Source organism: Narcine bancroftii, chromosome 12, assembly GCF_036971445.1.
Source record: "Narcine bancroftii isolate sNarBan1 chromosome 12, sNarBan1.hap1, whole genome shotgun sequence".
Taxonomy (NCBI): domain Eukaryota; kingdom Metazoa; phylum Chordata; class Chondrichthyes; order Torpediniformes; family Narcinidae; genus Narcine; species Narcine bancroftii.
In genome coordinates, this window is record NC_091480.1 from 56,185,255 (window position 1) to 56,210,683 (window position 25,429).

The 25,429-nt window shown below is 40.3% G+C and overlaps 2 protein-coding genes across 5 annotated transcripts in view; both read right to left on the minus strand.

Annotated features, from left to right (window-relative positions):
- Positions 1-5,300: 5,300 nt before the first annotated feature.
- Positions 5,301-8,418, minus strand: cox14 (cytochrome c oxidase assembly factor COX14). 3 transcript variants are annotated; one of them, XM_069905936.1, is made up of 3 exons: positions 8,316-8,418; positions 7,803-7,858; positions 5,301-5,665 (listed from the first exon to the last, which is right to left on the minus strand). In XM_069905936.1, the coding sequence occupies exon 3, from the start codon at positions 5,653-5,655 to the stop codon at positions 5,479-5,481; it is 177 nt and encodes a 58-aa protein (XP_069762037.1). In that variant the 5' UTR covers positions 5,656-5,665; positions 7,803-7,858; positions 8,316-8,418; the 3' UTR covers positions 5,301-5,478. The 3 variants fall into 3 exon arrangements, with proteins under 3 accessions (XP_069762037.1, XP_069762038.1, XP_069762039.1); XM_069905937.1 differs by having other exon boundaries at positions 8,245-8,333; XM_069905938.1 differs by lacking the exon at positions 7,803-7,858 and having other exon boundaries at positions 8,316-8,396.
- Positions 8,419-10,224: 1,806 nt separating this feature from the next.
- LOC138747051 (cyclin-dependent kinase 4-like) overlaps positions 10,225-25,429 on the minus strand; it is a 40,185-nt gene continuing 24,980 nt past the window's right edge. The window contains exon 5 of one of the 2 annotated variants that reach the window (XM_069905935.1): positions 10,225-10,340. The gene's annotated coding sequence lies outside the window, so the exon portion shown is untranslated. The remainder of the gene's footprint in view (positions 10,341-25,429) is intronic. The other variant, XR_011347286.1, reaches the window with a different exon arrangement.

Below are 25,429 nucleotides of genomic sequence, written 5' to 3' on the forward strand. Positions count from 1 at the left end.
ATGTAGTTGGTGGGAGAGAGTTACAGAAGAATCCAACTAAACTTGACTGCTTCACAGGGAAGAGTCTGGGGTGGGGGGGCTCAAAAAAAAAAGGTTGAGAATGGCTGGTCTACTCTTCCTGCCTTTGCAGGGATGTCCTGAGCCTTGAACCTGACCATCCTTGTGGATAAGCAACCACTAAATGTTCCAAACAGATCATTCCTTCAAATGCCCTTCCTGCTTCTCCACCACCTCCCCCCACTTCCAGAGCACCTGCCCCCTTATTTCAAACTCTCAATCCAAACCTTTTCTGAATAAAACACTGATGCTTAGACAATTAGACAAGTCCATAGATGGGTTTAGAGCAGGGGTGATTGAGACATACAGCACATTAACAGGCCGTTATGTCTAAATGAAAAGGTTGACCACCCATGGTTTAGAGGGAGATGGTCGAATGCAATTCAATGGGATGAGCTCGGGTAGAAAATCTGGTCAATGTGGTTAAGTTGGGTGAGAGGGTGTACATTTGCTGTATGGCTCTAACTCTTATCCCTATCTAAATGTCTTCTCAAATGTCGTAATTGTCCCCACCTCCACCACTTCCTGGGGCAGCTCGTTCCACACACCCACCACCCTGTGTGAAGAAGGTGCCCCTCAGGTCCCCTTTAAATCTCTCTCCTTAAACCTAGTTTTAGACTCCCCCACCCTGGGGAAAAGACTGTGACCACCAACCTTATCCATGCCCCTCATGATTTTATAAACCTCTATAAGGTTACCCCCTCAGCCTCCTCCACTCTGGGGAGAAAAGTCCCAGCCTCTCCTTGTCACTCCAGTCCCGGGAGCATCCTGGTGAATCTTTTTGACCCCCTTTCCAATCTAGTCTCGTCCTGTTGCTGGGTGACCAGAACTGTGCTCCGAGTGTGTTCTCCCCAGGGACGTACAGTTTTTAAATTAAGATATATAGCACAGTAACAGTCCCTTCCAGCCCATGAGCCCGTGCTGCCCAATTGACCTACAACCCCCAATACATTTTGAAAGGTGGGAGGAAACCAGAGCTCCCGGAGGAAACCCATGAAGACATGGGGAGAACATGTGTTCTTACAGCACTGAATTCAAACTCACATCACAAGATAAAGGAACAGAAGTAGGCTGTTTGGCCCATTGAATCTGTGCTGCAACTCAACCCTGAGCTAAACCATTCTCACATCTAGTTCCAAGTTCTGGCCTTTCCCCATATCCCTTGATACCCTGACTAATTAGATACCTATCAATCTCCCCGAACAATCTGGCCTCCACAGCTGGATGTGGCAACGAATTCCACAAATCCATGACCCTCTGGCTAAAGAGATTTCTCATCATCTGTTTTAAATAGGTCCCTTCTCATTCTAAGCCTGTGCCTTCTTGTCCTGGATTCACCCACCAAGGGAAACATCTTATTCACATCTACTCTGTCCAATGTTTTTATGGGAACCCTCAAATTCTTCTACACTCCAATGAATAGAGTCCAAGAGTTGCTAAACATTCCTCATATGTTAGCCCCTACATTCCAGGAATCATCCAGGTAAATCTTCTCTGTACTCTCTCCAAGATCATTACATCCCTTCTAAGATAAGGGGCCCAAAACTGCACACAGTTCTCCAAACGAGGTCTCACCCTTGCCCCATAGAGCCTCATCAACACCTCTTTATTCTTGTACACTATTCCCCTTGAAATGAATGCCAACATAGCACTCGTTTTTTTTTACTGCCGATCCAACCTGGTGGATGACCTTTAGGTTATTCTGTATGAGGACACCCAAGTCCCTTTGCACTTTTGAATTTTCTCCCCATCCACATAATAATCTGCCTGTTTATTTCCTCTTCCAAAATGTACAACTGTACATTTCTCAACATTGAATCTCATCTGCCATTTCTTTGCCCTCTCTCCTAAACTGTCCAAGTCTCTCTGCAACCTTTCAGTTTCTTCAACACTTCCTACTCCACCACTTATCTTGGTGTCATCTTCAAACTTCACCACAAAACCATTCAATCCAAAATCTACATCATTGTAAGATGAAGCGGCCCCAACACAGACCCCTGTGGAACACCAACCAGAACAGGATCCCTTTATTCCCACCCTTTGCTTTCTGCCCATCAGCCAATGCTCTACCCAATCTAATATCTAACCTGTAATTCCACGGGCTCTCATCTTATTAAGCAGCCTCTCATGCAAGGCCTTTTGAAAATCCAAATTCACAACATCCACAGCCTCCCCCTTGTCCATCCTACTTGAGGTTACCTCAAAAAATTCCAATAGGTTGGTCAGGCAGGATCTTCCCTTCATGAACCTGTTAGCTTGGACCATCGTGTCATACATCTTTGAGGTATTTCATAACCTTGTCCTTGAATGGATGGGTTAGAGTTTGTGAAATGTGTGCAAGATAGTTTTTTACAACAATATGTAGAGGTGCCGACCAGAGAAGGAGCAGTGTTAGATCTACTGTTGGCAAATGGGATGGGTCAAGTGACGGAGGTTAGTGTTGGCGAGCACTTCGGGTCCAGTGATCATAATGCCATCAGCTTCAATGTCATTATGGAAAGAGAGAAATCAGGGCCAAGGATTGAGGTTTTTGATTGGGGAAAAGCTAGATTTGAGGAGATGCGAAAGGACTTGCAGGGTGTGCATTGGGACAATTTGTTTTATGGGCAGGATGTAGTAGAGAGATGGAAGTCTTTTAAAGATCAGATTTTGAGAGTGCAAAAGCTTTATGTTCCTGTTAGGTTAAAAGGAGACCAATGGCCGCCTCCGACGCCGACTCCTCCCCGCAGACCCTGGTAAGATATTGAACAGTTTCTTTTCTTCGGAATTCACTAAGGAGAAGGATATTGGGAGATGTGGGATAAAAAAAGCAAATTGGGTAAATATGGGGAATATAGAGATTACAAAAGGTGTAGTTTTAAGGCTTTTGAAGAATATAAAGGTGGATAAGTCTCCAGGACCAGACGGGATCTTCCCCAGGACATTGAGAGAAGTGAAGGAGGAAATAGCAGAGGCTCTGGCGGTAATTTTTCAAATGTCATTAGATATGGGGATAGTGCCAGAGGATTGGCGCATTGCGCATGTGGTTCCGTTATTTAAAAAGGGTTCAAGGAGGAAGCCTGGCAACTATCGGCCTGTAAGTTTGACATCTGTGGTAGGTAAATTAATGGAGAAAATTCTTAGAGATAGTACTTATAAACATCTGGATAGACAGGGTCTGATCAGGAGCACTCAACATGGATTTGTGGGAGGAAGGTCATGTTTGACCAATCTGATTGAATTTTTTGAAGAGGTGACTAGGAATGTGGATGAGGGTAGCGCAGTGGATGTTGTCTATATGGACTTCAGTAAGGCCTTCGATAAGGTACCACATGGAAGGTTAGTTAGGAAGGTGCAGTCTTTAGGTATAAATTTTGAGATAGTCAAATGGATTGAACATTGGCTGAAAGGGAGAGGCCAGAGAGTGGTAGTGGATAATTGTCTGTCAGGTTGGAGGCCGGTGACTAGTGGTGTGCCTCAAGGATCTGTATTGGGCCCATTGTTGTTCGTTATATACATTAATGATCTAGATGATGGGGTGGTGAATTGGATGAGTAAATATGCAGACGATACTAAAATAGGTGGAATAGTGGATAATGAAGAAGGTTTTCAAGGATTGCAGAGGGATTTGGGCTGCTTAGAAAAGTGGGCTGAAAAATGGCAGATGGAATTTAATGCTGATAAGTGTGAGGTGCTTCATTTTGGTAAGAAGAATCAGAATAGGACATATATGGTAAATGGGAGAGCATTGAGGAATACAGAAGAGCAGAAAGATTTAGGAGTGACGGTACATTGTTCCCTGAAGGTAGAAACTCACGTGAATAGGGTGGTGAAGAAGGCTTTTAGTATGCTGGCCTTTATCAATCATTGCATGGAATATAGGAGTTGGGAGGTGATGTTGAGATTGTATAAGACGTTGGTGCGGCCTAATTTGGAGTTCTGTATGCAGTTCTGGTCGCCTAATTATAGGAAGGATATAAACAGAGTGGAGAGAGTGCAGAGAAGGTTTACCAGAATGTTGCCTGGGTTTAAGCATCTGGAGTATGGGGAGAGATTGGACAGATTGGGTCTTTATTCTTTGGAGCGTAGAAGGTTGAGAGGGGATTTAATAGAAGTATTTAAGATTATGAAAGGGATAGACAGAATGGATGTGGATAGACTATTTCCGTTAAGAGGAGGAAAGTTTAAAACAAGAGGACATGAGTTAAGAATTAAGGGGCAGAGGTTTAGAGGTAACATGATGGGGAACTTCTTTACTCAGAGAGTGGTAGCTGTGTGGAATGATCTTCCGGGAGAAATAGTGGCGGCGGAGTCAATTGTATTATTTAAGAAAAGGTTGGACAGGTATATGGATGAGAAGAAGATGGAGGGTTATGGGCATTGTGCAGGGAGGTGGGATTAGAAAGGGGTGTTTGGTTCGGTGCGGACTAGAAGGGCCTAATGGCCTGTTTCCGTGCTGTAATTGTTATGTTAAGATTGTCTCCAATAAATTTCCAATTACCAACGTCAGACTGATAGGCCTACAATTTCCTTTTTTCTACCTCCTTCCTTTTTTAAACAGAAATACATTTGCAACCTTGCAGTCCTCTGGAACTATGCCAGAGTCTATTAATTTCTGGAAAATCATTTTCAATGCCTCTACAATCTCCAAAGCCACTACCTTCAGAACCCGTGGGTGAACCTCATCCAGTCCTGGAGACTTGTCTATCATTAGTCCATTCATCTTACTAAACACTAGTAATCCTGGCTGTACTTAATCCTATTCCCTGAGACCTCTGACTATCAGCTATATTGCTAATGTCTTCTTCAGTGAAGACTGACACAGAATACTCATTTAGTTCCTCTTCCATTTGTTACCCATTATAATTTCTCCAGCAGCATTTTCCAATCGGTCCTATATCTACCCGTGTCTCTCTTTTATTCTTCATTTTTAAAAAAAAAACTCTTAGTAACAGCGTTGCGCTAACCATGCTACCTTAATGGGACGTCTCTGATTCAGCACTCAGTGCCTTAACCAATGAAGGCATGTGTGTCAAATGCCTCCTTGGCCCTGTCTACCTATGTTCCCACTTTCAATGAGTGATGTGTCTGTTCTCTGACCATCTCTGGGGCCGTATTATTTACAAATTCATAGATTCTCAAATCTTTATCCATTCCCTCTGTCCCTTGCCTCATATCTGTACCTGGCAACAAAACTTTCAGGAGAATTGGCAAAATTGGTGATGCCATTATTGAGAGGTGCCATTAACCACAGCTCACTGAACTTTAAAATTATGATTAAAATTTATTGTCTTCAACAGAATTTAAAGATTTTATAATTAATGGATTTTAAAGCTGAATCCTATCATTCTTATAGCTAGATATACAACGTGAAATATTCATTTCCCACATGCCGTCAGGGCAAGAGCAGGGGAGTTTGTTTTCCCAAGATGGGAGCAGTGTTTAATCTTTTACCATTTCACTGGTTTGATCTTTAGCAGCAGCTTTCAAGGTCCTTTGTCTCTGGAAGTAGCGGTAGACACGGGCACTGCACAGGTAACCACCATAAACTGTCAGTAATATCATGGAGCCAGAAACCATCTTGTAACCTAGGTCTGCAAGTCTTCTGGAGGACACCATGGTGAACGATCTGGAATACAGACACCTAGTGTTAGTTGGGGTGGACAAGATCTGAAGCAAACTTGCCCAGCTATCTTAATTCCTACCATTTCCTCAGCAGGGAGGGGATGTGTTTCTTTTTCTGGTGGGCAAGACTTGCGACCTTTGCAACTTGCGTTCATCAGCACATGACCAAAATTTTTAAAATAAAATTTAAGCAGTTTATGTTGTATTTGACTAATTATAACAGGGATACAAGGCATGTCAGAGCCAAAATGTGCATATTTACCTTGTTTGTCGGGGTCCCGGGGTCATAGGCTGGATGCGGCCATCTTGATTCCTGTGAATGTGTGTCTTTGGTTGGTGCATGCGCGGTGGGTTCGTGTATTGAAGTTCGATTGGTGCATGCGCGAGATTTATCTGTGAATTCAAGTGTCAGAGCGCTTGATACTCACGCATGCACCAACCAAACTCCAATACGTAAACCCACCATGCACGTGCCAACTGAAGACTTGTGCATGTGTACAGGAGCCGAGATGGCTGCACCCAGACTAACACAATTCCAACATGCATCCATTCCGAGATATGACATCCTTCAACCTGAATTATGGTTGTAAGTCGGGGAGTACCTGTACATACATGACATTACATACAACTCCAAGATTCTTTTCCCTGTGAGGCAGTATTATCACTTATTGGTATTGTGCAAAAAAAGTATGTATGTAAACAAATAAAGAAAAAAACAGTGCAAAAGTCAAAGTCCTTAAATGAGTCCCTGATTTAGTTTGTCATTGAGGAGTCTGATGGTGGAGGGGTAGCAGCTGTTCCTGAACCTGGTTGTGTGAGTCTTGTGGCTCTTTCCTGATGGCAGCAGCGAGAACTGAGTGTGTGTGGGTGGTGTGACTCCTTGATGATTGCTGCTGCTCTCTGACTAGATGTTCTCGATGGTGGGGAGGGTTTTGCCTGTGATGTCCTGGGCTTTTGCAGGGCTTTTCCACTCAGGGGTATTGGTGTTCCCCAAACCAGACCATGATGCAGCCGGTCAGCACACTTTCCACCACAACTCTAGAAATTTGCCAGGGTTTCTGGTATCATACTCCCCCTGAGTAAGTAGAGGCGCTGACGTGCTTTCTTCATGATGCCATTGGTGTGTTGGGTCCTGGAAAGATCCTCCAAGATAGTGACTCCCAAGGACTTAATCACCCTCTCCACCTCTGATACTGAATGCCTTCATTCCAGCTGTGAAATTAATCTACAGCACAGTAAAGGTTATTTGGCCCACAGTGTTGTGCTGACCTAATAACCTACTCTAACAACTGCCTGGAATTTCTCTACTGAATAACACATTTTTCTCAGTTCCATGTATCTATCTAATAGTTTCTTCAAATATCCAACTGTCCCTGCCTCCACCACCATTGCTGCAGTGCATTCCATGCACCCACCCCTCTTTGTGTGAAGAATTTAGCACCCCCCTGTCCTTAATCCCCTTGTGTTAGCCATTTCAGCCCATGGGGAAAAAGCCTTGGGCCATCCACATGATCAATGCCTCTCATCATCTTGTACACCTCTATCAGGTCACCCCTCATCCTCTGTCATTCCAAGGAGAAAAGATCAAGTGCACTCAACCTAGGCACATTCTCCAATCCAGACACCATCTTTGCACATCTCCTTTGACCTCTCTACATAGCATCCACATCCTTCCAGTGGTGAGGGAACCAGAACTGAATGCAATGTTCCAAATGGGGTCAAACCAAGGTTTTTTTATGAAGGTGGAAAGGGATCTGAAGTGGACTCCGTGAGAGGTAAATAATTACAGACTCGAGCTTAAATCAGGGATCTTTTATTCTGGCTTTCACAGATGGGAGAGTTTTTTTTTCCACGCAGGGCAGCAGATGTTTGGAATAAGTTGGCAGAGGAAATGGTGAGGGCAAGAAAAGTAACATTAAAGAGGCATCTAGGTCAGTACTTGAGTGAACAGGGCATAAAGGGATGAACAAGGACAGGTCACATGGATCTGTGCTGTACAACTCTTAATAGACACTCCCAAGCCTTATTAGATTGCAATGCCCTTTTCCCAACATATTTATAATCACGGACTTTACCATTCTGAATTTCAATATTATTTAGTGTACACATCTCAATGGGGTTTTAATAAGTCTTAAAGATACCTTTGAAATTTAAATCCTCTATGACAGCAAGTAATTGTTTTCCTCTCCGCTCAAACCTTAAAAGCAAATTATCACCATGAGAATAAAGGCAAAATAACACCTTCCATCACAGACTCGAACCAAACCCTGGTGTCAAAATTCCAAACGTTACTCGATGCCATGGTCAGACCTGGTGGTTGAACTGGGGACAAGGAAAACGACTCCAACTTTCCCAGTGTCTGGACGTCCCAGACAGGCGGTGTCCCGCGCTCCCACTCCCTCCCCACCCAGTCTCCGTCCCCGGGCGCTCCCTCCCCACCCAGTCTCTCTCCCCGTGCCCGGGTCTCCTTGCCCCCCCCCCCCCCCAAAGTCCCTGGGCGCTCCCTCCCTGCCCCGGATCTCCCCGTCCCCGGGTGTCACTCCCCGCCACCGGGCGCTTCTCCCCGGTCTCCCTCCTCGGTACCGGGCAGCTCCCGGACGCAGTCAGTGGACCCGAGCCCGATTCTGGGTGTCGGCCCGAGGAACCGCAGCCACCTGGCGAGAGGCGTCCGTCGGGGTCCGGAGCAGCGGACGAGCGAACAGAACGATCCAAGCGGCGCGGGGGTCAAGGGTCGCGCCGCCGGAAGCGGAAGTATTTGGTGGCCGGCGGAGCGGACAGTGGCTTTCCTTTGGGTTTTATCTTCATGGATTCTCCCCTCCTACCCTGGGCCTGTGTCCCTCTGGGACCAGGGCTCTTCCCCACACCCGGCCGCTCTGTCCGATCTCAGCGCGGTGGATAGGCCCGTCCTTCCTGCCCTGACTGGCAAAGGGACAGGGCAGGAGCAGCGAGCACCACAGGACATCATTAAAGGTGAGGGGAGGAAAAAACATTACACACAGAAACAGGGCCCTTCTAGTCTGTGCCGAACCATTTTTTTTTGCCTAGTCCCACCGACCTGCACCCAGTCCATACCCCTCCCATCCAGAAACCTGTCCAAATTCCTCTTAAATGTTAAAATTGAGCATCCATTCACCACTTCATTTCTACCAGCAATGAATTAGCACTGAGTAGTAATTGTATCAATAGATTTCAAGAATTGTATTTCCTTTATTCTTTCTAAAGGGAATCCAGACAAGTTGTTAAGGTATTTTCAGTGCCATAAGAGATTGCATGTGATTTGGTTAGTATTCTAGATGTGGAGCTGGGTTGAGGTTGTTAGAAACAGAATTACCTTTAAAGAAATTGCTCGAGACAAAAATTGAGAACAAAGAACATTTATTACAACAACAATGCAAAGTTGGGTGCTTCCCCTTACCCTGGGAATACACACATACACTGGGGCTCACCCAACTTTTATACAGTAAATTTCAGTATCAGAATACCCTCCCCCTTACATTCTTCTGCACCCTGGATGGGTTTGGCATAGGCAATCCTTCCTGCCTACGTGCAGTTTCAGTATACTTGGAGGACCAGGGGGTATCCTGTCGGTGTCCCTTTATGTTATTGTCCTTATTCACACCTTCCTGATTCTCGGAGCTACAGTCTCTTGGTATGTAGAGTTGGCTCATCCTGTCTAGGGTTGGCTAATTTAATATGTATAACTTTGTAAATCTGTGTAAGGTTAACTAATTAGATATGTAGAACTTGGCACTTCTGTCTATCCAGACTACCTCAACTTCCTACATTCTATTGTTCCTTACCGCTCCTTATCTTATTCTTATGGTGGCTCATTGATCTTGTCACAAAGACTAGAAGGTTCTTATGTTAATCGTGCTGACTCTGCTTTCCTGCATCCTAATTCCCAAGCTCATCCTGTTTGGACTGGTTACAGCCATTAACTGATGTATGAATTTTAGTTTCCTTCATGTTCATAATTTTAGATCAGTTTTTCCATCTCTCACAAGGTCCTATTGAGGTCATTGTTGAACAACCCCAAGACTTTGAGAAATTATAGCTTCCAGCACTGTGGGGGCTGTTAATTATCCCCTCCCAACTGTCCAATGTACTTTACAATAAAATGCCCTAGCTTCAGATTAATCAAGGGGGGAGGAAGAGAGAAGTACTCTTGATCAAGAGTCTCACCTCAGTTAAGGTGGCCGTTAATACAGAATTGGCATGTGCTAGATTTCAGGTTAGTTCCTGCTTGCACAAACCTTGTTCCACCATCAAACAAGTGGCAAGTTGGGCAGAGTTGATCCAAGGATGCCCGTGGCATGAGCAGTAATAGATGCCTTGTGAAAAAAACATTGAGGGAAAGATTTAACAAGGAACCAAAAATATCAGATGTTAAATTATTTGTCTACTGTGCATCTTGATGTGCCTGCATGGGCCAGGTTGTGCAACCACAATCTTGATTTCCAACAGAGCATTTATAAACTGCTTTCAACTGGCTTGTGCAAAATGAAGTGAAAACAAAGTTTGTAATAAACGCTTTACTAATTCAAACACTTTGTCAGTATTTTGTAGCTTTAGGCAGTAGAAGATGCTTGACGATTAAGATAGGTGGCAAATGAGCCTGTGGGTTCAGAGGAATCTTCAGACCCAATATCCTTGCATTCAACAGTGTCATCATGTGAAGCCTGCAAAGGGAATTTCATTGTTTTTAATTATAATCCTATAAACTTCCTGTTGGACAGAAATTATTTTTCACAAATCAAAAGTTTTACATGTAGATAAAAAATCTTTGCCATCAAGATTTGGAGGACATGTCCATCATCCCATTCACTTGCCTTGCTGGAACTTGTTTTTTTTTCCTTTTCATTCTTATCACCATTTAATTTACAGTAACCAATTAATTATACCCACTATGGTTGGGATGTGGGAGGAAACCAGAGCAAACTCATTCAGGCACCAGAGGTTGAGACAAACTGATGCTCCATGCCAACCATGAACCTTAAAACCCAACACCAGGCCTTCCACTGCCAAAGTTGGAGAATCCTACGTACAGCGAAGGAGAGAAACGTGCAGAGGCCAACGCAACACAATTCCAGCATCAGCAACTAGAGTTAGAATCCAGCACTGTCTGTATGGAGTATGCATGTTCTCCCTGGGTTTCCTCTGGGTGATCCAGTTTCCTCCCGTCATTTAAAACATACCAGTGGTGTAGGTCAATCAGATGCAACAGGGCAGAAGGGCCTGTTACCGTGCTGTATGTCTAAATTTATTTTAATAAATCTTAAAAACCCTTGTTATTTTTTGCAAATGACCAGTTATCACAGGTGAAGTGAAGATTTGTTAACCAAAAGGTTAGCAGAGCAAGGACTTCTCTCTTTGGAGCAAAGAAGAATGAGAGGCATTGATAAGATAGACACCCAGCCCTTTTATCCCAGGACAGGAATAGCAAACACCAGAGGACATCTGTACAAAGTGAAGGTTTAAGGGAGACATCAGGTTAAGTTTTTTTTTAAAAATACAGCGTATGGGTGCCTGGAATGCATTTCTGGGGGGATGGTGGTGGAGGCTGAAACATTAGGACATGAGACTTGGGCATGAATGAAAGTAAAATAGAGGGTTACGAGGTAAGGAAGGGTTTAGTACTTTTTTTGGTAGTAATATATAGGCCAGCACAATGTCAAGGGCTGAAGAGCCTGGACTGTGCTGTAATGTCCCATGTTCTAAAAGGACATTGGAAAACATGGATACAGGATTGGATCACACAACATCAAACTTGTAGGGTGACAGGGCCTTAAGTTCCAACACATTTAAATAGGTAAATAGAATTAGGGTACCAATCAACTCGGATCTAATTGTAAAGCAAACAATTTTGAGCAGTCGAGCTACTTCTCCTTGTAACTGGATAACTTGCATAGAGGGGCGAGGAGAGGGGTGCCTTGCAGATCCAATCTGAGATATTTTTTGCCATCAGAACAACCTGCTGATCACCCAGATTTTCAAATCACTTTACCAATGAATGATACATTTGTACCCCTACCCACAACCCCTCCTTCCCAATGCTTGCATCTAAAAGGTACAGCTACAGAGCTTTGCATTGCACCCAACAGACACACGCAGCTCCCATATCAATTCTTGCAATTTTCAGACAAATACAGAATTAATTAAATCATCTGAAATAAGGAGAGCAATATGCTAATACACAATGAGCAGATTACTGCAAGATTACACTTTACTCACGACAGAGGCTCATTCAAGCAGACGGTCTATTGACAACAGAGACAAAGGCAGGACAAGGCACATCAGATTCAAAGTTAGATTCTTCCCTGTTGTTACCAGATTATTCTCTCCTTACTAAAAGGATGCTGTCTTTGCATTGATTTAATTGAACTTTTTCTCCAACACTACCCCATACCCTGTTGTACTCAAGGCTAGGTCAACTAGTCCAGATAGCTTGCAAAACAAAGTTTGATACTGCACCTTGGTAAACACAACAATCAACAATTCAATTTATCTTGGGCTCACTGCAGAGGACAAGCCAAGAAAAGAACATCTCCAGGGAACGCTGCCGTCGGAGAGCAGCAGCAATCATCAAGGATCCACACCACCCAGCACACACACTGTTCTCGCTGCTGCCATCAGGAAAGAGGTGTAGGTGCCACAAGACTCGTCCCACTAGGTTCAGGAACAGCTGCTCCCCCTCCACCATCAGACTCCACAACGACCAACTCAATCAGGCACTCGTTTAAGACAGTGGTTCCAAAATATTTTCAGCCTGCTGTCCCCTTGGCCTCCAGGCTACACCCCAAGTGAAGCACTGCTTCCCCCCCCATACAATGGTGCCGTGGTGGGGGGGGGGTGGTTAAGTGATGCGGCCACCAAGACCAGCTCTTGCTAGACCATCTTGTCACCATTTATTTTTCTTACTACGACCACCCCGAGTCTGGCCAGAAACTTATTGCACTGGTTCTTCATTAAACTTTGCAGCAGAAGGGATAACAAGACTGAAGGTTTGGAATGCCCCCACTACCAATTAGTGGTCATTCTGCCGCACCCGCAGGAAAACTGATCTCAGGGTTGTATGTGATGTCACGTATGCACTCTTGACAAATCTGAAGACGGTATGCAAATGGAAATGGTTGAGAAGAGCTGTTTTAGGGAATATGGGAAAGGTGGGGGGGAAAAAAAAGAAATTAAACCTTAAGTGTTCAATCAGCTTGATTAAACTGAGTGGTGCAGTTCTCACCCATGACATTGATCTATGGGCAGTGATTAATGAGAACTGCCCCAATATCAGGAAACAATAGAGACTACTTGCCCCCAAAATCCACTATCAGTCAAACTCAATCCTGGTTTAATAAGTTACGGCTGGTGTTGGATGCATAGCCCAGATACACGCCAATCGATTGGCACAAAATGATGGAGAATCAACAATAAAGCTCAAGACAGCATTTTCCAAGTGTTTTGGGACCTCAAGAGCCAAGTGGTGTAGGCTAATTGAGTGATACGGGTTCATGGACCGAAAGGGCCTGTTACCGTGCTGTATGTATTTAATCCAATATCTTGGTGCCCCATCACATCATAAAGGTAATCCTTCCAAAAAGTCACCGATTCAGTAATCTGCAACTGGTGTTGGGGGCGGGGGAGGGGGGGGCACAAAGCTAACAGGATATTACAGGAAGTCACTGAACAGCCTTTCCCTCTCCAACACGATTACTGTGCTCTCAGCTCTTCACAAATCAAAGTTGCCCTAACTGGAGAAGTCAGATTAGTTTAATGTAGACCACTGAACCACTGCTCGCCAGAATAAGACAAATGACTGCTAAAGCAAGTGAATAAAATGACATGCTCTGTCACTGCCCAACAAAAAGAGATAACATTTTCTGATCAAAAGGTGCAGTCTTTGATAAAACTGCTTCATCTGCCTTCACTGTGACCTTTTAAAAGCAAGTTGTATGTATAAAAAATTTACATGCTACAGAATCCAGACTGTAGTATCAACAATCAATTTCAGATCATTTTCACCACCCAAAATCTCCCTGGTTATAGGCCCAAATCACACCGGACTGACACAAGATGGGGCTCTTTGTACTGCCAGCTGCAGTTTAACTGTGTTCTCCGTTTAATCTAGCAGAATCCAAAGGCCATTAGGTGCTATAATCCATCCCAGAGCTGGTGAGAAGTGGAACTTGGGAGATTTCTTGGCCAGAGACAAAGGACAATTCAATGCTATTAAAAGTTGAAGGTGGGAACAGTTACATGCACAGCACAGCAGGCCAGGCTGCAGAAGCTTGGTGCAAAATATAGGCCACTGGAGGAAATGCTTTGTTGACACTGATTGATGAGATCTTAAGGAGGAAAGTAAAAATAGGGCAAGGATATTTTAAGAAGTTCAATATACTGATACAGAGCAGTCTGAGGGAGTGGGAATAGAGGATGAAAATACAGTAAAAGGGGTGGCCTGGTTAGTGTAGTGGTTACCAACAACACAGTTACAGCACCAGCGACCGGGGTTCGGATTCCGCGCTGTAAAGTGTTTATACGTTATCCCTGTGTCTGCATGAGTTTTCCCCAGGGTCTCTGGTTTCCTTCCACTATTCAAAAACATACCAGGGCTTGTAGGTTTTTTTGTTTTTTTTAATTTTTTTTATTTTTCACACTATAAACCATATAGATCAAGATACATACATTTTCCTTCTTAAATATATACAGTGTCGTTTTCTCCCCCCTTCCCTCCTCCCCTCCCTCCCTCCCTCACCTCCCCTCCCATTTATTTAAAGTTCAGATAATAAGATACATTAAACCCGTCAAACAATGTTGTCACTCAATAAGAATAAACAAGAAATTCCACTGAGTCAGTTCTTTTCATTCTCTTCTCCTTCTGTCATTTTAGGTGGTAGATGTCCACGGTAGGTTTTCTCTATTATGTTTCATGTATGGCTCCCATATTTGTTCAAATATTGTAATGTTATTTCTTAAATTATATGTTAGTTTTTCTATTGGAATACATTTATTAATTTCTATATACCATTGTTGTATTCTCAAGTTATCTTCTAATTTCCAGGCTGACATAATACATTTTTTTGCTACAGCTAGGGCTATCATAACAAATCTTTTTTGTGCACCATCCAAATCGAGTCCAAATTCTTTGTTTTTTATGTTACTTAGGAGGAAGATCTCTGGGTTTTTTGGTATATTGCTTTTTGTGATTTTATTTAATATCTGGTTTAGATCTTCCCAAAATGTTTTCACTTTCTCACATGTCCAAATTGCATGAATTGTTGTTACCATTTCCTTTTCATTATTCAGTAGTTTTTTTATTATCTCTTGTATTTCTACTATTTCAAATGGTTCTGTTAATTTATTTTGTTCCTCTGTTTGTAATTTCGGTAGTTCAATTTTAGTTAAAAATTCATCTATTTTGTCTTCTTTCCCTTCGTTTTCAGTTTGATATAATTGTTCGTAGAATTCTCTGAAGTTTTCATTAATCTCCGTTGGATTATATGTAATTTGCCTGTCTTTTTTCCTTAATGCCAATACCATTCTCTTAGTTTGTTCTGTCTTAAGCTGCCATGCTAGAATTTTGTGCGTTTTTTCTCCTAGCTCATAATATTTCTGTTTTGTCTTCATTATGTTCTTCTCCACCTTATATGTTTGTAGTGTTTCATATTTTATTTTTTTATCTGCCAATTCTCTTCTTTTAGTTGTGTCTTCCTTCATTGCTAATTCTTTTTCTATATTTGCTATTTCCCTTTCCAACTGCTCTGTTTCCTGATTGTAGTCCTTCTTCATCTTGGTTACATAACTTATGTTCTGATGAACGCTTTCATTGCGTCCCATAGTATAAACTTATCTTTCACTGATTCCGTATTTATTTCAAAGTACATTTTAATTTGTCGTTCAATGAATTCTCTAAAATCCTGCCTTTTAAGTAGCATGGAGTTTAATCTCCATCTATACATTCTTGGAGGATGTCCTCTAACTCTATTGTCAATATCAGGGGTGAGTGATCCAATAATAGTCTAGCTTTATATTCTGTTTTCCTAACTCTGTCTTGCATGCGAGCTGATAACAGGAATAGGTCTATTCTTGAGTATGTTTTATGTCTACCCAAATAATATGAATATTCCTTTTCCTTTGGGTGTTGTTTCCTCCATATATCCAAAAGTTGCATTTCTTGCATCAATTTAATTATAAATTTGGTTACTTTGTTCTTTCTGTTAATTTTTTTCCCAGTTTTATCCATGTTTGAATCCAAATTAAGGTTGAAATCCCCTCCTATTAGTATGTTCCCTTGCGTGTCTGCTATCTTCGAAAAAATATCTTGCATAAATTTTTGATCTTCTTCGTTAGGTGAATATACATTGAGTAAATTCCAAAACTCCGAATATCTCTGACATTTTATCATTACATATCTCCCTGCTGGATCTATTATTTCCTCTTCTGTTTTGATTGGTACATTTTTACTGATTAATATAGCTACTCCTCTAGCTTTTGAATTATATGACGCTGCTGTTACATATCCTATCCAATCTCTCTTTAATTTCTTGTGCTCCACTTCAGTTAAGTGTGTTTCTTGTATGAATGCTATATCATTTTTTTCTTTTTTCAGTAAATTTAGCAGTTTCTTCCTTTTGATTTGGTTATGTATGCCATTAATATTTAAAGTCATATAGTTCAACATAGCCATTTCATACTTTGTTTATCTTTCCTTTCCGTTTCCTCATCATCACCTTTCCTTCTTATCCATTTCTGCTTTCTTTTTTTGAACACTTTATAAGACAACATTTGTAAAACATCAAACATTTCCCTTATTCTCCTATCTAAAATTCCTTTAACCCCACTATCCCCTCCCCTTCCTGAGTTGTCCTTGTCCCTTGTCGGGCAACCACATCTCCCCTCTCCATTTGGATTTGTGAATTCACTCGCAAGCGTCAACTGATTTCGCAGTGACCGTAACTCTTCCCCACCCAGCCCCCCCAGAAAAGATTTTAATTTTCATATACAACAAAGGTCACTCCCTTAATTCCCCCCATACTTCCTTTCTTCCCCTTCTTAGTTCTTACCTATATTCTATTTTTTTTTATATATATACATACACACATACATATAGTTTGTGGTCATTTTTGTTCTCGTTACATATCTTCCTCTCTCTGTTTTGTAGTTGTTCTGCAAATTTTCTTGCTTGTTCCGGATCCAAGAATAGTCTGTTTTGCTGCCCTGGAATAACTATTTTAAATACCGCTGGATACTTTAGCATAAATTTATATACTTTTTTCCATAGGATCGTTTTTGCTGCATTAAACACCTTCCTCTTCTTCAGGAGTTCAAAACTTATATCTGGATAGAAAAAAAATTTTTGACCTTTGTATTCCAGTGGTTTCTCTTATTTTCCTCATTGCTTTCTCCAATATATTTTCTATTGTTGTATATCTTAAGAATTTTACTAGAATGGATCTTTGTTTTTGTTGTGGTTGTGGTTTAGGGGCTAATGTTCTATGTGCCCTTTCTATTTCCATTTCTTCCTGTAATTCTGGTCTTCCTAGGACCGTGGGGATCCATTCTTTTATAAATTCTCTCATATTCTTGCCTTCTTCATCTCCCTTAAGGCCCACTATCTTTATATTGTTTCTTCTATTAAAATTTTCCATTATATCTATCTTCTGAGCTAACAGCTCTTGTGTCTCTTTAACTTTTTTATCAGAATCTTCTAATTTATTTTTTAAGTTCTCTTCTTCCATTTCTATGGCTGTTTCTCGTTCTTCCACCTTGTCCACTCTTTTTTCTATATCTGACATGATCATCTCTAATCTATTCATTTTTTTTTACTCTTCTTTTTATTTCACTGAATTCTTGTGACTGCCATTCTTTTTATTTTTCACACCATAAATCACATTAACCATGATACACACTTTTTCCTTTTCACACATATACATTGCCATTTTCTCCCCCCCCCTCCCTCCTCCCATCCCACCCTCCCTACCTCCCCCCTCCCGTCCACTTAAGGTATAAAATCTAGGATACATTAAACCAGTAAGACAATGTTGTCATTCAATAAAAATATACCAGAAATTCCACTGAGTCCATTCTTTTCATTTCCTTTTCCTTCCGTTAACTTAGGTAGTGATTGTCCCCGGTAGGTTTTCGCTATTATGTTTAATGTAAGGCTCCCATATTTGTTCGAATATTTCAATATTATTTCTTAAACTATATGTTATTTTTTCTAATGGAATACATTTATTCATTTCTATATACCATTGTTGTATTTTCAAATTATCTTCCAATTTCCAGGTTGACATAATACATTTTTTTGCTACGACTAAAGCTATCTTAACCAATCTTTTTTGTGCATCCTCCAAATCAATTCCAAATTCTTTGTTTTTTATGTTACTTAGGAGGAAGATCTCTGGATTCTTTGGTATATTGTTTTCTGTTATTTTATTTAATATCTGATTTAGATCTTCCCAAAATTTTTCTACTTTCTAACATGTCCAGATTGCATGAATTGTTGTTCCCATTTCTTTTTTACATCGAAAACATCTATCAGATACTGTTGGGTCCCATTTATTTAACTTTTGAGGTGTAATGTATAGCCTGTGTATCCAGTTATATTGTATCATACGTAACCTCGTATTTATTGTATTTCTCATCGTTCCAGAGCATAACTTCTCCCATGTTTCCTTTTTTATGTTTATATTTATATCTTGTTCCCATTTTTGTTTAATTTTACCATTTGTTTCCTCATTCTCCTTTTCTTGCAGTTTAATATACATATTTGTTATAAATCTTTTGATTATCATTGTATCTGTAATCACATATTCAAAGTTACTTCCCTCTGGCAAACTCAAACTACTTCCTAATTTATCCTTCAAGTAGGATCTCAATTGGTAATATGCCAGCGTTGTATCTTGAGTTATATTGTATTTATCTTTCATTTGTTCAAAGGATAATAATCTATTTCCTGAAAAACAATTTTCTATTCTTTTAATCCCTTTTTTCTCCCATCCTCTAAAGGAAAGGTTATCTATTGTAAAAGGGAGTAACTTGTTTTGCGTCAATATTAGTTTTGGTAATTGATAATTTGTTTTATTTCTTTCTACATGAATCTTCTTCCAAATATTGAGTAGATGATGTAATACTGGAGAACTTCTATGTTGTACCAATTTTTCATCCCATTTATATAATATGTGTTCAGGTATCTTCTCCCCTATTTTATCTAATTCTAATCTAGTCCAATCTGGCTTTTCCCTTGTTTGATAAAAATCTGATAGGTATCTTAATTGTGCGGCTCTATAATAATTTTTAAAGTTTGGCAGTTGTAAGCCTCCTTGTTTATACCATTCTGTTAATTTATCTGGTGCTATCCTCGGTTTCCCCCTTTCCATAAAAATTTCCTTATTATTTTCTTTAATTCCTTGAAGAATTTCTCTGTCAGTTGTATTGGCAATGCCTGAAATAGGTATAATATCCTTGGAAAAATGTTCATTTTAATACAGTTTATCCTTCCTATTAGTGTTAGTGGTAAATCTTTCCAATGCTCTAAATCGTCCTGTAATTTTTTCATTAGTGGATAATAATTGAGTTTATATAGTTGGCCGAGATTTTTGTTTATTTGTACACCTAGGTATCTTATTGCTTGCATTTGCCATCTAAATGGTGATTCCTTCTTAAATTTTGAGAAATCCGCATTATTCATTGGCATTGCTTCACTTTTATTTACGTTAATCTTGTAACCCGACACTTCTCCATATTCCTTCAATTTCTTATATAATTCTTTTATTGATAGTTCTGGTTCTGTTAAGTATACTATAACATCATCCGCAAATAAACTGATTTTATAATCCTTGTCTTTTATTTTTATCCCTTTTATATTATTTTCTGTTCTTATCAATTCGGCTAGTGGTTCTATAGCTAACACAAACAATAAAGGTGATAGCGGGCATCCCTGCCGTGTTGACCTGCTTAAGTTAAATTGCTTTGATACATGTCCATTTACTGTCACTTTCGCTAATGGTCCCTTATATAATGCTTTAATCCAATTAATATACTTCTCTGGTAAACTGAATTTTTGCAATACTTTGAACAAATAATTCCATTCTACTCTGTCAAAGGCCTTCTCTGCGTCTAAAGCAACTGCTACTGTTGGTGCTTTATTCCCTTCTACTGCATGAATTAAGTTAATAAATTTACAAATATTGTCTGTTGTGCGTCTTTTTTTGATAAATCCAGTTTGGTCTAGATTTACCATTTTCGGTACATACTCTGCTAATCTGTTTGCTAATAGTTTAGCTATTATCTTATAATCTGTGTTAAGTAAAGATATTGGTCTATATGACGCTGGTGTGAGTGGATCTTTCCCTTGCTTTAGTATTACTGTAATTATTGCTGTTTTACATGAATCTGGTAAGCTTTGTGTTTTATCAATCTGGTTGATTACTTCCATGAGGGGCGGAATTAATAAGTCTTTAAATGTTTTATAGAATTCTATTGGGAATCCATCCTCTCCTGGTGTCTTATTATTTGGTAATTTTTTTATTATCTCTTGTATTTCTACTATTCCAAATGGCTCTGTTAATTTATTTTGTTCCTCTATTTGTAGTTTTGGTAGTTCAATTTTAGTTAGAAATTCATCTATTTTCCCTTCTTTCCCTTCGTTTTCAGTTCGGTATAATTGTTCATAGAATTCTCTAAAGTTTTCCTTAATTTCTTTTGGATTATATGTAATTTGTTTGTCTTTTTTCCTTGATGCCAATACCATTTTCTTAGCTTGTTCTGTCTTAAGCTGCCATGCTAGTATTTTGTGCGTTTTTTCACCTAGTTCATAATATTTCTGTTTTGTCTTCATTATGTTCTTCTCCACCTTATATGTTTGTAGTGTTTCATATTTTATTTTTTTATCCGCCAATTCTCTTCTTTTAGTTGTATCTTCCTTCATTGCTAATTCTTTTTCTATATTTACTATTTCCCTTTCCAACTGCTCTGTTTCCTGATTATAGTCCTTCTTCATCTTGGTTACATAACTTATTATTTGCCCTCTAATGAATGCTTTCATTGCATCCCATAGTATAAACTTATCTTTCACTGATTTCGTATTTATTTCAAAATACATTTTAATTTGTTTTCCAATAAATTCTCTAAAATCCTGCCTTTTAAGTAACATGGGGTTTAATCTCCATCTATACATTCTTGGAGGGATGTCCTCTAACTTTACTATCAATATTAAGGGTGAATGGTCTGATAGTATTCTGGCTTTATATTCTGTTTTTTTTACTCTATCTTGCATACGAGCTGATAACAAAAATAGGTCAATTTTTGAGTATGTTTTATGTCTAGCCGAGTAATATGAATATTCCTTTTCCTTTGGGTGTTGTTTCCTCCATATATCCAAAAGTTGCATTTCTTCCATCGATTTAATTATAAATTTGGTTACTTTGTTCTTTCTGTTAATTTTTTTCCCAGTTTTGTCTATATTTGAATCCAAATTCAGGTTGAAATCCCCTCCTATTAATAATTTCCCTTGCATATCTGCTATCTTCAAAAAGATATCTTGCATAAACTTTTGATCTTCTTCGTTAGGTGAATATACATTGAGTAGATTCCAAAACTCCGAATATATCTGACATTTTATCATTACATATCTCCCTGCTGGATCTATTATTTCCTCTTCTATTTTAAATGGCACATTTTTACTAATTAATATAGCTACTCCTCTTGCTTTTGAATTATACGATGCTGCTGTTACGTGTCTTACCCAATCTCTCTTTAATTTCTTGTGCTCCAATTCAGTTAAATGTGTTTCTTGCACAAATGCTATATCAATTTTTTCTTTTTTCAGTAAATTTAGCAGTTTCTTCCTTTTAATTTGGTTATGTATTCCATTAATATTTAAAGTCATATAGTTCAACGTAGCCATTTTATACTTTGTTTATATTCCCTTTCCGTTTCTCCATCATTACCTTTCCTTCTTATCCATTTCTGTTTTCTTGTTTTGAACCCTTTATAAGACAACATTCCTAAAACATCAACCATTTTCCTTATTCTCCTATTTAAAACTTCTTTAGCCCCAATCCCCCCTTCCCCTCCTGAGTTGTCCTTTATCCCTTGTCGGACAACCACATCTCCCCTCTCCATTTGGATTTGCGAATTCACTCGCAAGCGTCAGCTGATTTTGCAGTGACCGTAACTCCTCCCCCCCCAGCCCCCCCCAGAAAAGATTTCACTTTTCATATGTAACAAAGGTCACTCTTTTAATTCCCTCCTTATTCCCTCTATTTCATTTCCTTCCCTTATTAATTCTTGTCTATACTATCTATATCTATATTTTCCTCTAAATATGGATTCATTCATGTATGCACATTATACATATACCTCTTTACCCACATACATATAAATCGTGGTCATTTTTACTCTTATTACATGTCTTCATCTCTCTGTTTGTTTTGTAGTTGTTCTGCAAATTTCCTTGCTTCCTCTGGATCCGAGAATAGTTTTTTTCCACAAGATCGTTTTCAATGTATTGAACTCCTTCCTTTTCTTCAGGAGTTCAAAACTTATGTGTCTTTTTAGTTCGCAGTCTTTTGTACTCTCGTTACACGTCTTCATCTCTCAGTCTATTTTGTAATTGTTCTGCAAATTTTCGTACTTCCTCTGGATCCGAGAATAGTCTGTTTTGCTGTCCTGGAATAAATATTTTCAATACCGCTGGATGCTTTAGTATAAATTTATACCCTTTCTTCCATAAAATCGCCTTTGCTGTATTGAACTCCTTTCTCTTCTTCAGGAGTTCAAAACTTATATCTGGATAAATGAAGATTTTTCGCCCTTTGTACTCCAGTGGCTTGTTGTCCTCTCTTACTTTCTCCATTGTTTTCTCCAGTACCTTTTCTCTTGTAGTATATCTTAGGAATTTTACTAAAATAGATCTTGGCTTTTGTTGTGTTTGTGGTTTAAAGGCCAATGCTCTATGTGCCCTTTCTATTTCCATTTCTTGCTGTAGTTCTGGACATCCTTGGATCCTAGGGATCCAATCTTTTATAAACTCTCTCATATTCTTGCCTTCTTCATCTTCCTTAAGGCCCACTATCTTTATGTTATTTCTTCTGTTATAATTTTCCATTATATCTATTTTCTGAGCTAACAGTTCTTGTGTCTCTATAACTTTTTTATTAGATTCCTCTAATTTCTTTTTTAAGTCCTCTACCTCCATTTCTACTGCTGCTTCTCGTTCTTCCACCTTGTCCATTCTTTTTCCCATTTCTGATAAGGTCATATCTATTTTATTTACTTTCTCTTCTGTATTGTTTATTCTTCTTCTTGAATCACTAAATTCTTGCACTTGCCATTCTTTAAATGACTCCGTGTATTCTTTAATAAGAGAAAGTATATCCTTTGATTTGCCTTTCCCTTCTTCTTCTATTTCACTGTACTCTTCCTCTTCCTCTTCTTCTTCCTCTGGGTTGGCCATCTGTTGTTTCTTTGTTGTCTTTTTCTTCTCTTTCTTGTTTTCGTTGTCTTCTACGTTCTCCTCTTGCTGCTGCTGTTCTGCAGCTGTCATTGACGGCTGTGGAGATCGACTCCCCAGCAGGTCACCCCTCCCGTCGGTGTGTTTTTCTGCATGCGCATCGCCCATGCGCGGTTGTGCACTTTTACTCAGCTCAGCAAGCCATTTTTGTAGTCCACTTTCTACCGACCTGAGGGAGCGGGCTTCTCTCTCCACTGTGGGCCTCTTTGAACAGGTAAGGCCTTCTCCTTCTTCTTCCGTTGTCTTCTCTTCCTCTCTTCTTACCGTTGGTTTCGATTTTTCTTTTTTCGTCGCCATCTTCTTTCCACCTTTATACTCACTTTACTTTAATTTTTATTTTTGTGCCTTGTGTTTTCCTTTGTTTTTTCCGACTTTTCTGGAGAGGGCTGGAGTTCACCGTCCGGCCACTACTCCATCACGTGACTCCCCCGATTCCATATATTCTTTAAAAAAAATGTATATCCATTGTCTTGCCCTTCCCTTCATCTTCCATTTCTCTGTGTTCTTCCTCTTCTTCTTCTGAGTCCATTCCAGGATCTGTGTCCTTTCCCTCTGTCTCTTCTGGTTTTCTTGTTGGTTTGTTTGTTTTATTTTGTTGGGTATTTTTGGTCTTCTTATTTTTATTAGAAGTGTCTTGCTGCTGGTCTTCTTCCTCTGGGTTTGTCATCTGTTGTTTCTTTGATTTCTTTTTACTCTCTTCTTTCTTGCCCTCGTTATTTTCTGTATTTTCCTCTTGCTGCTTTGTTGTAGCTGTCAATTTCAGCTGTGGAGATCGACTCCTCAGCAGGTCCCCCCTCCCGTCAGTGTTATTTTTGTCTTGCGCGGTTGCGCACTTTTGTTTGGCTCCGTGAGCCATTTTTGTAGTCCCGAGTTCGGGACTTCAACTGACCTTAGGGAGCGGGCTTCTCTCTCTGCGGCGGGCCTCCTCGCTTCACCTTCTTCTTCTGACGTCCTTTCTTCTTCTCTTCTTCCCGTTGCTTTTGGCTTTTCTTTTTTCGCTGCCATTTTCTCCACACCTTTATTTTCACTTTATTTTGGTTTTTGTGTTTGTGCCTTCGTTTTTTTCACTGTCTTTTTTTTAACTTCTCTGGAGAGGGCTGGAGTTCCCCGACCGGTCACTACTCCATCACGTAACTCCTCCCCCAGGGCTTGTAGGTTAATTGGGTGGCACGGGCTCGTGGACTGAAAGGGCCTGTTACCATGTTGTGTCTCTAACTTTGATTTTTAAAAATAAATCTAATAAAAATCTAATTAAAACCCACAGTATCTGGTATCTATGGGGATTGGCAAATGCCAGATAAGTGAATTTTCCAGTTGCTGGAGATTGCATGTTGTGTGGATCGACAAACTAACCACTCGAGTGCACCAATTTTAAACTTTTATATTTTTTTTAAACCACAACTTTTTTGCCGGTTGTTCCAATTCCAGATAACGGGGATTTTCCTTTCCCCCACCTCTTCCTTTATCTCAGTTGCCAGGCCATATGGGCTCATGCTGTTTAAACCCCCCCCCCTCCACCTCTCTGACCATGGGTGGTGTCTATTTCCTCTTGCCACAGAAAGTTGGCAAGCTTCTGTTGAAATGCCCTAGTGAGACAAGGCTCAGTCTGCCAATTAGAGGGGTGAGGTTATTTTGGAGTGCGAGTGTTCGACTGCTTCCCCTGGGAGTTGCTGGAGTACCAAATTTCCAGTCTTCCAGGCATCAATAGACTGGCACAGAGACAAACCCAGAGAGCACTGCCACACTCAAAGCTGACGGACCACAGGTTCGCCCAATTCAGTGACAAAGTACCACCTGCTCACTGGCTTTACCCAGAGAAAACAGCATCACAGGTCAACACAAATCCAGCAGCAAGATCCCCAAATGGTCAAAGCTCCACTTCGTTTTCACCTTCCCCTCGCCACCCCCTTTCTCCCCCCCCCACCCTCAAATCTCCACCCTTTCCCCCACCCCCTCAAATCTGTCAGGTAGCTGTGCATTGCTCTAGGGCCCTGAGTGTGGGCAAGAAAGCAAAGCCAATTATAGTAAAAACACAATGCTGGAAAATCTCAGGTCAAACAGCATCCTTTAAAAAGTATTGCTCAAGCCTGAAACTTTGGTGATGTATCTTTATCTTTCCTACATTAAGAACACAATATCAGAAATAAGAGCAGGAGTCGGCCATTCAGCCCGTCGAGTCTGCACCGCCACTCAATGAGATCATGGCTGATCTAATGATCAGCTCATCTCCACCCACCTGCCTTTTCCTCCATATCC

Excerpts from the sequence above, each read along its gene's own strand:
- cox14 (XM_069905936.1), bottom strand. The coding sequence starts at position 5,655 with ATGGTGTCCTCCAGAAGACTTGCAGACCTAGGTTACAAGATGGTTTCT.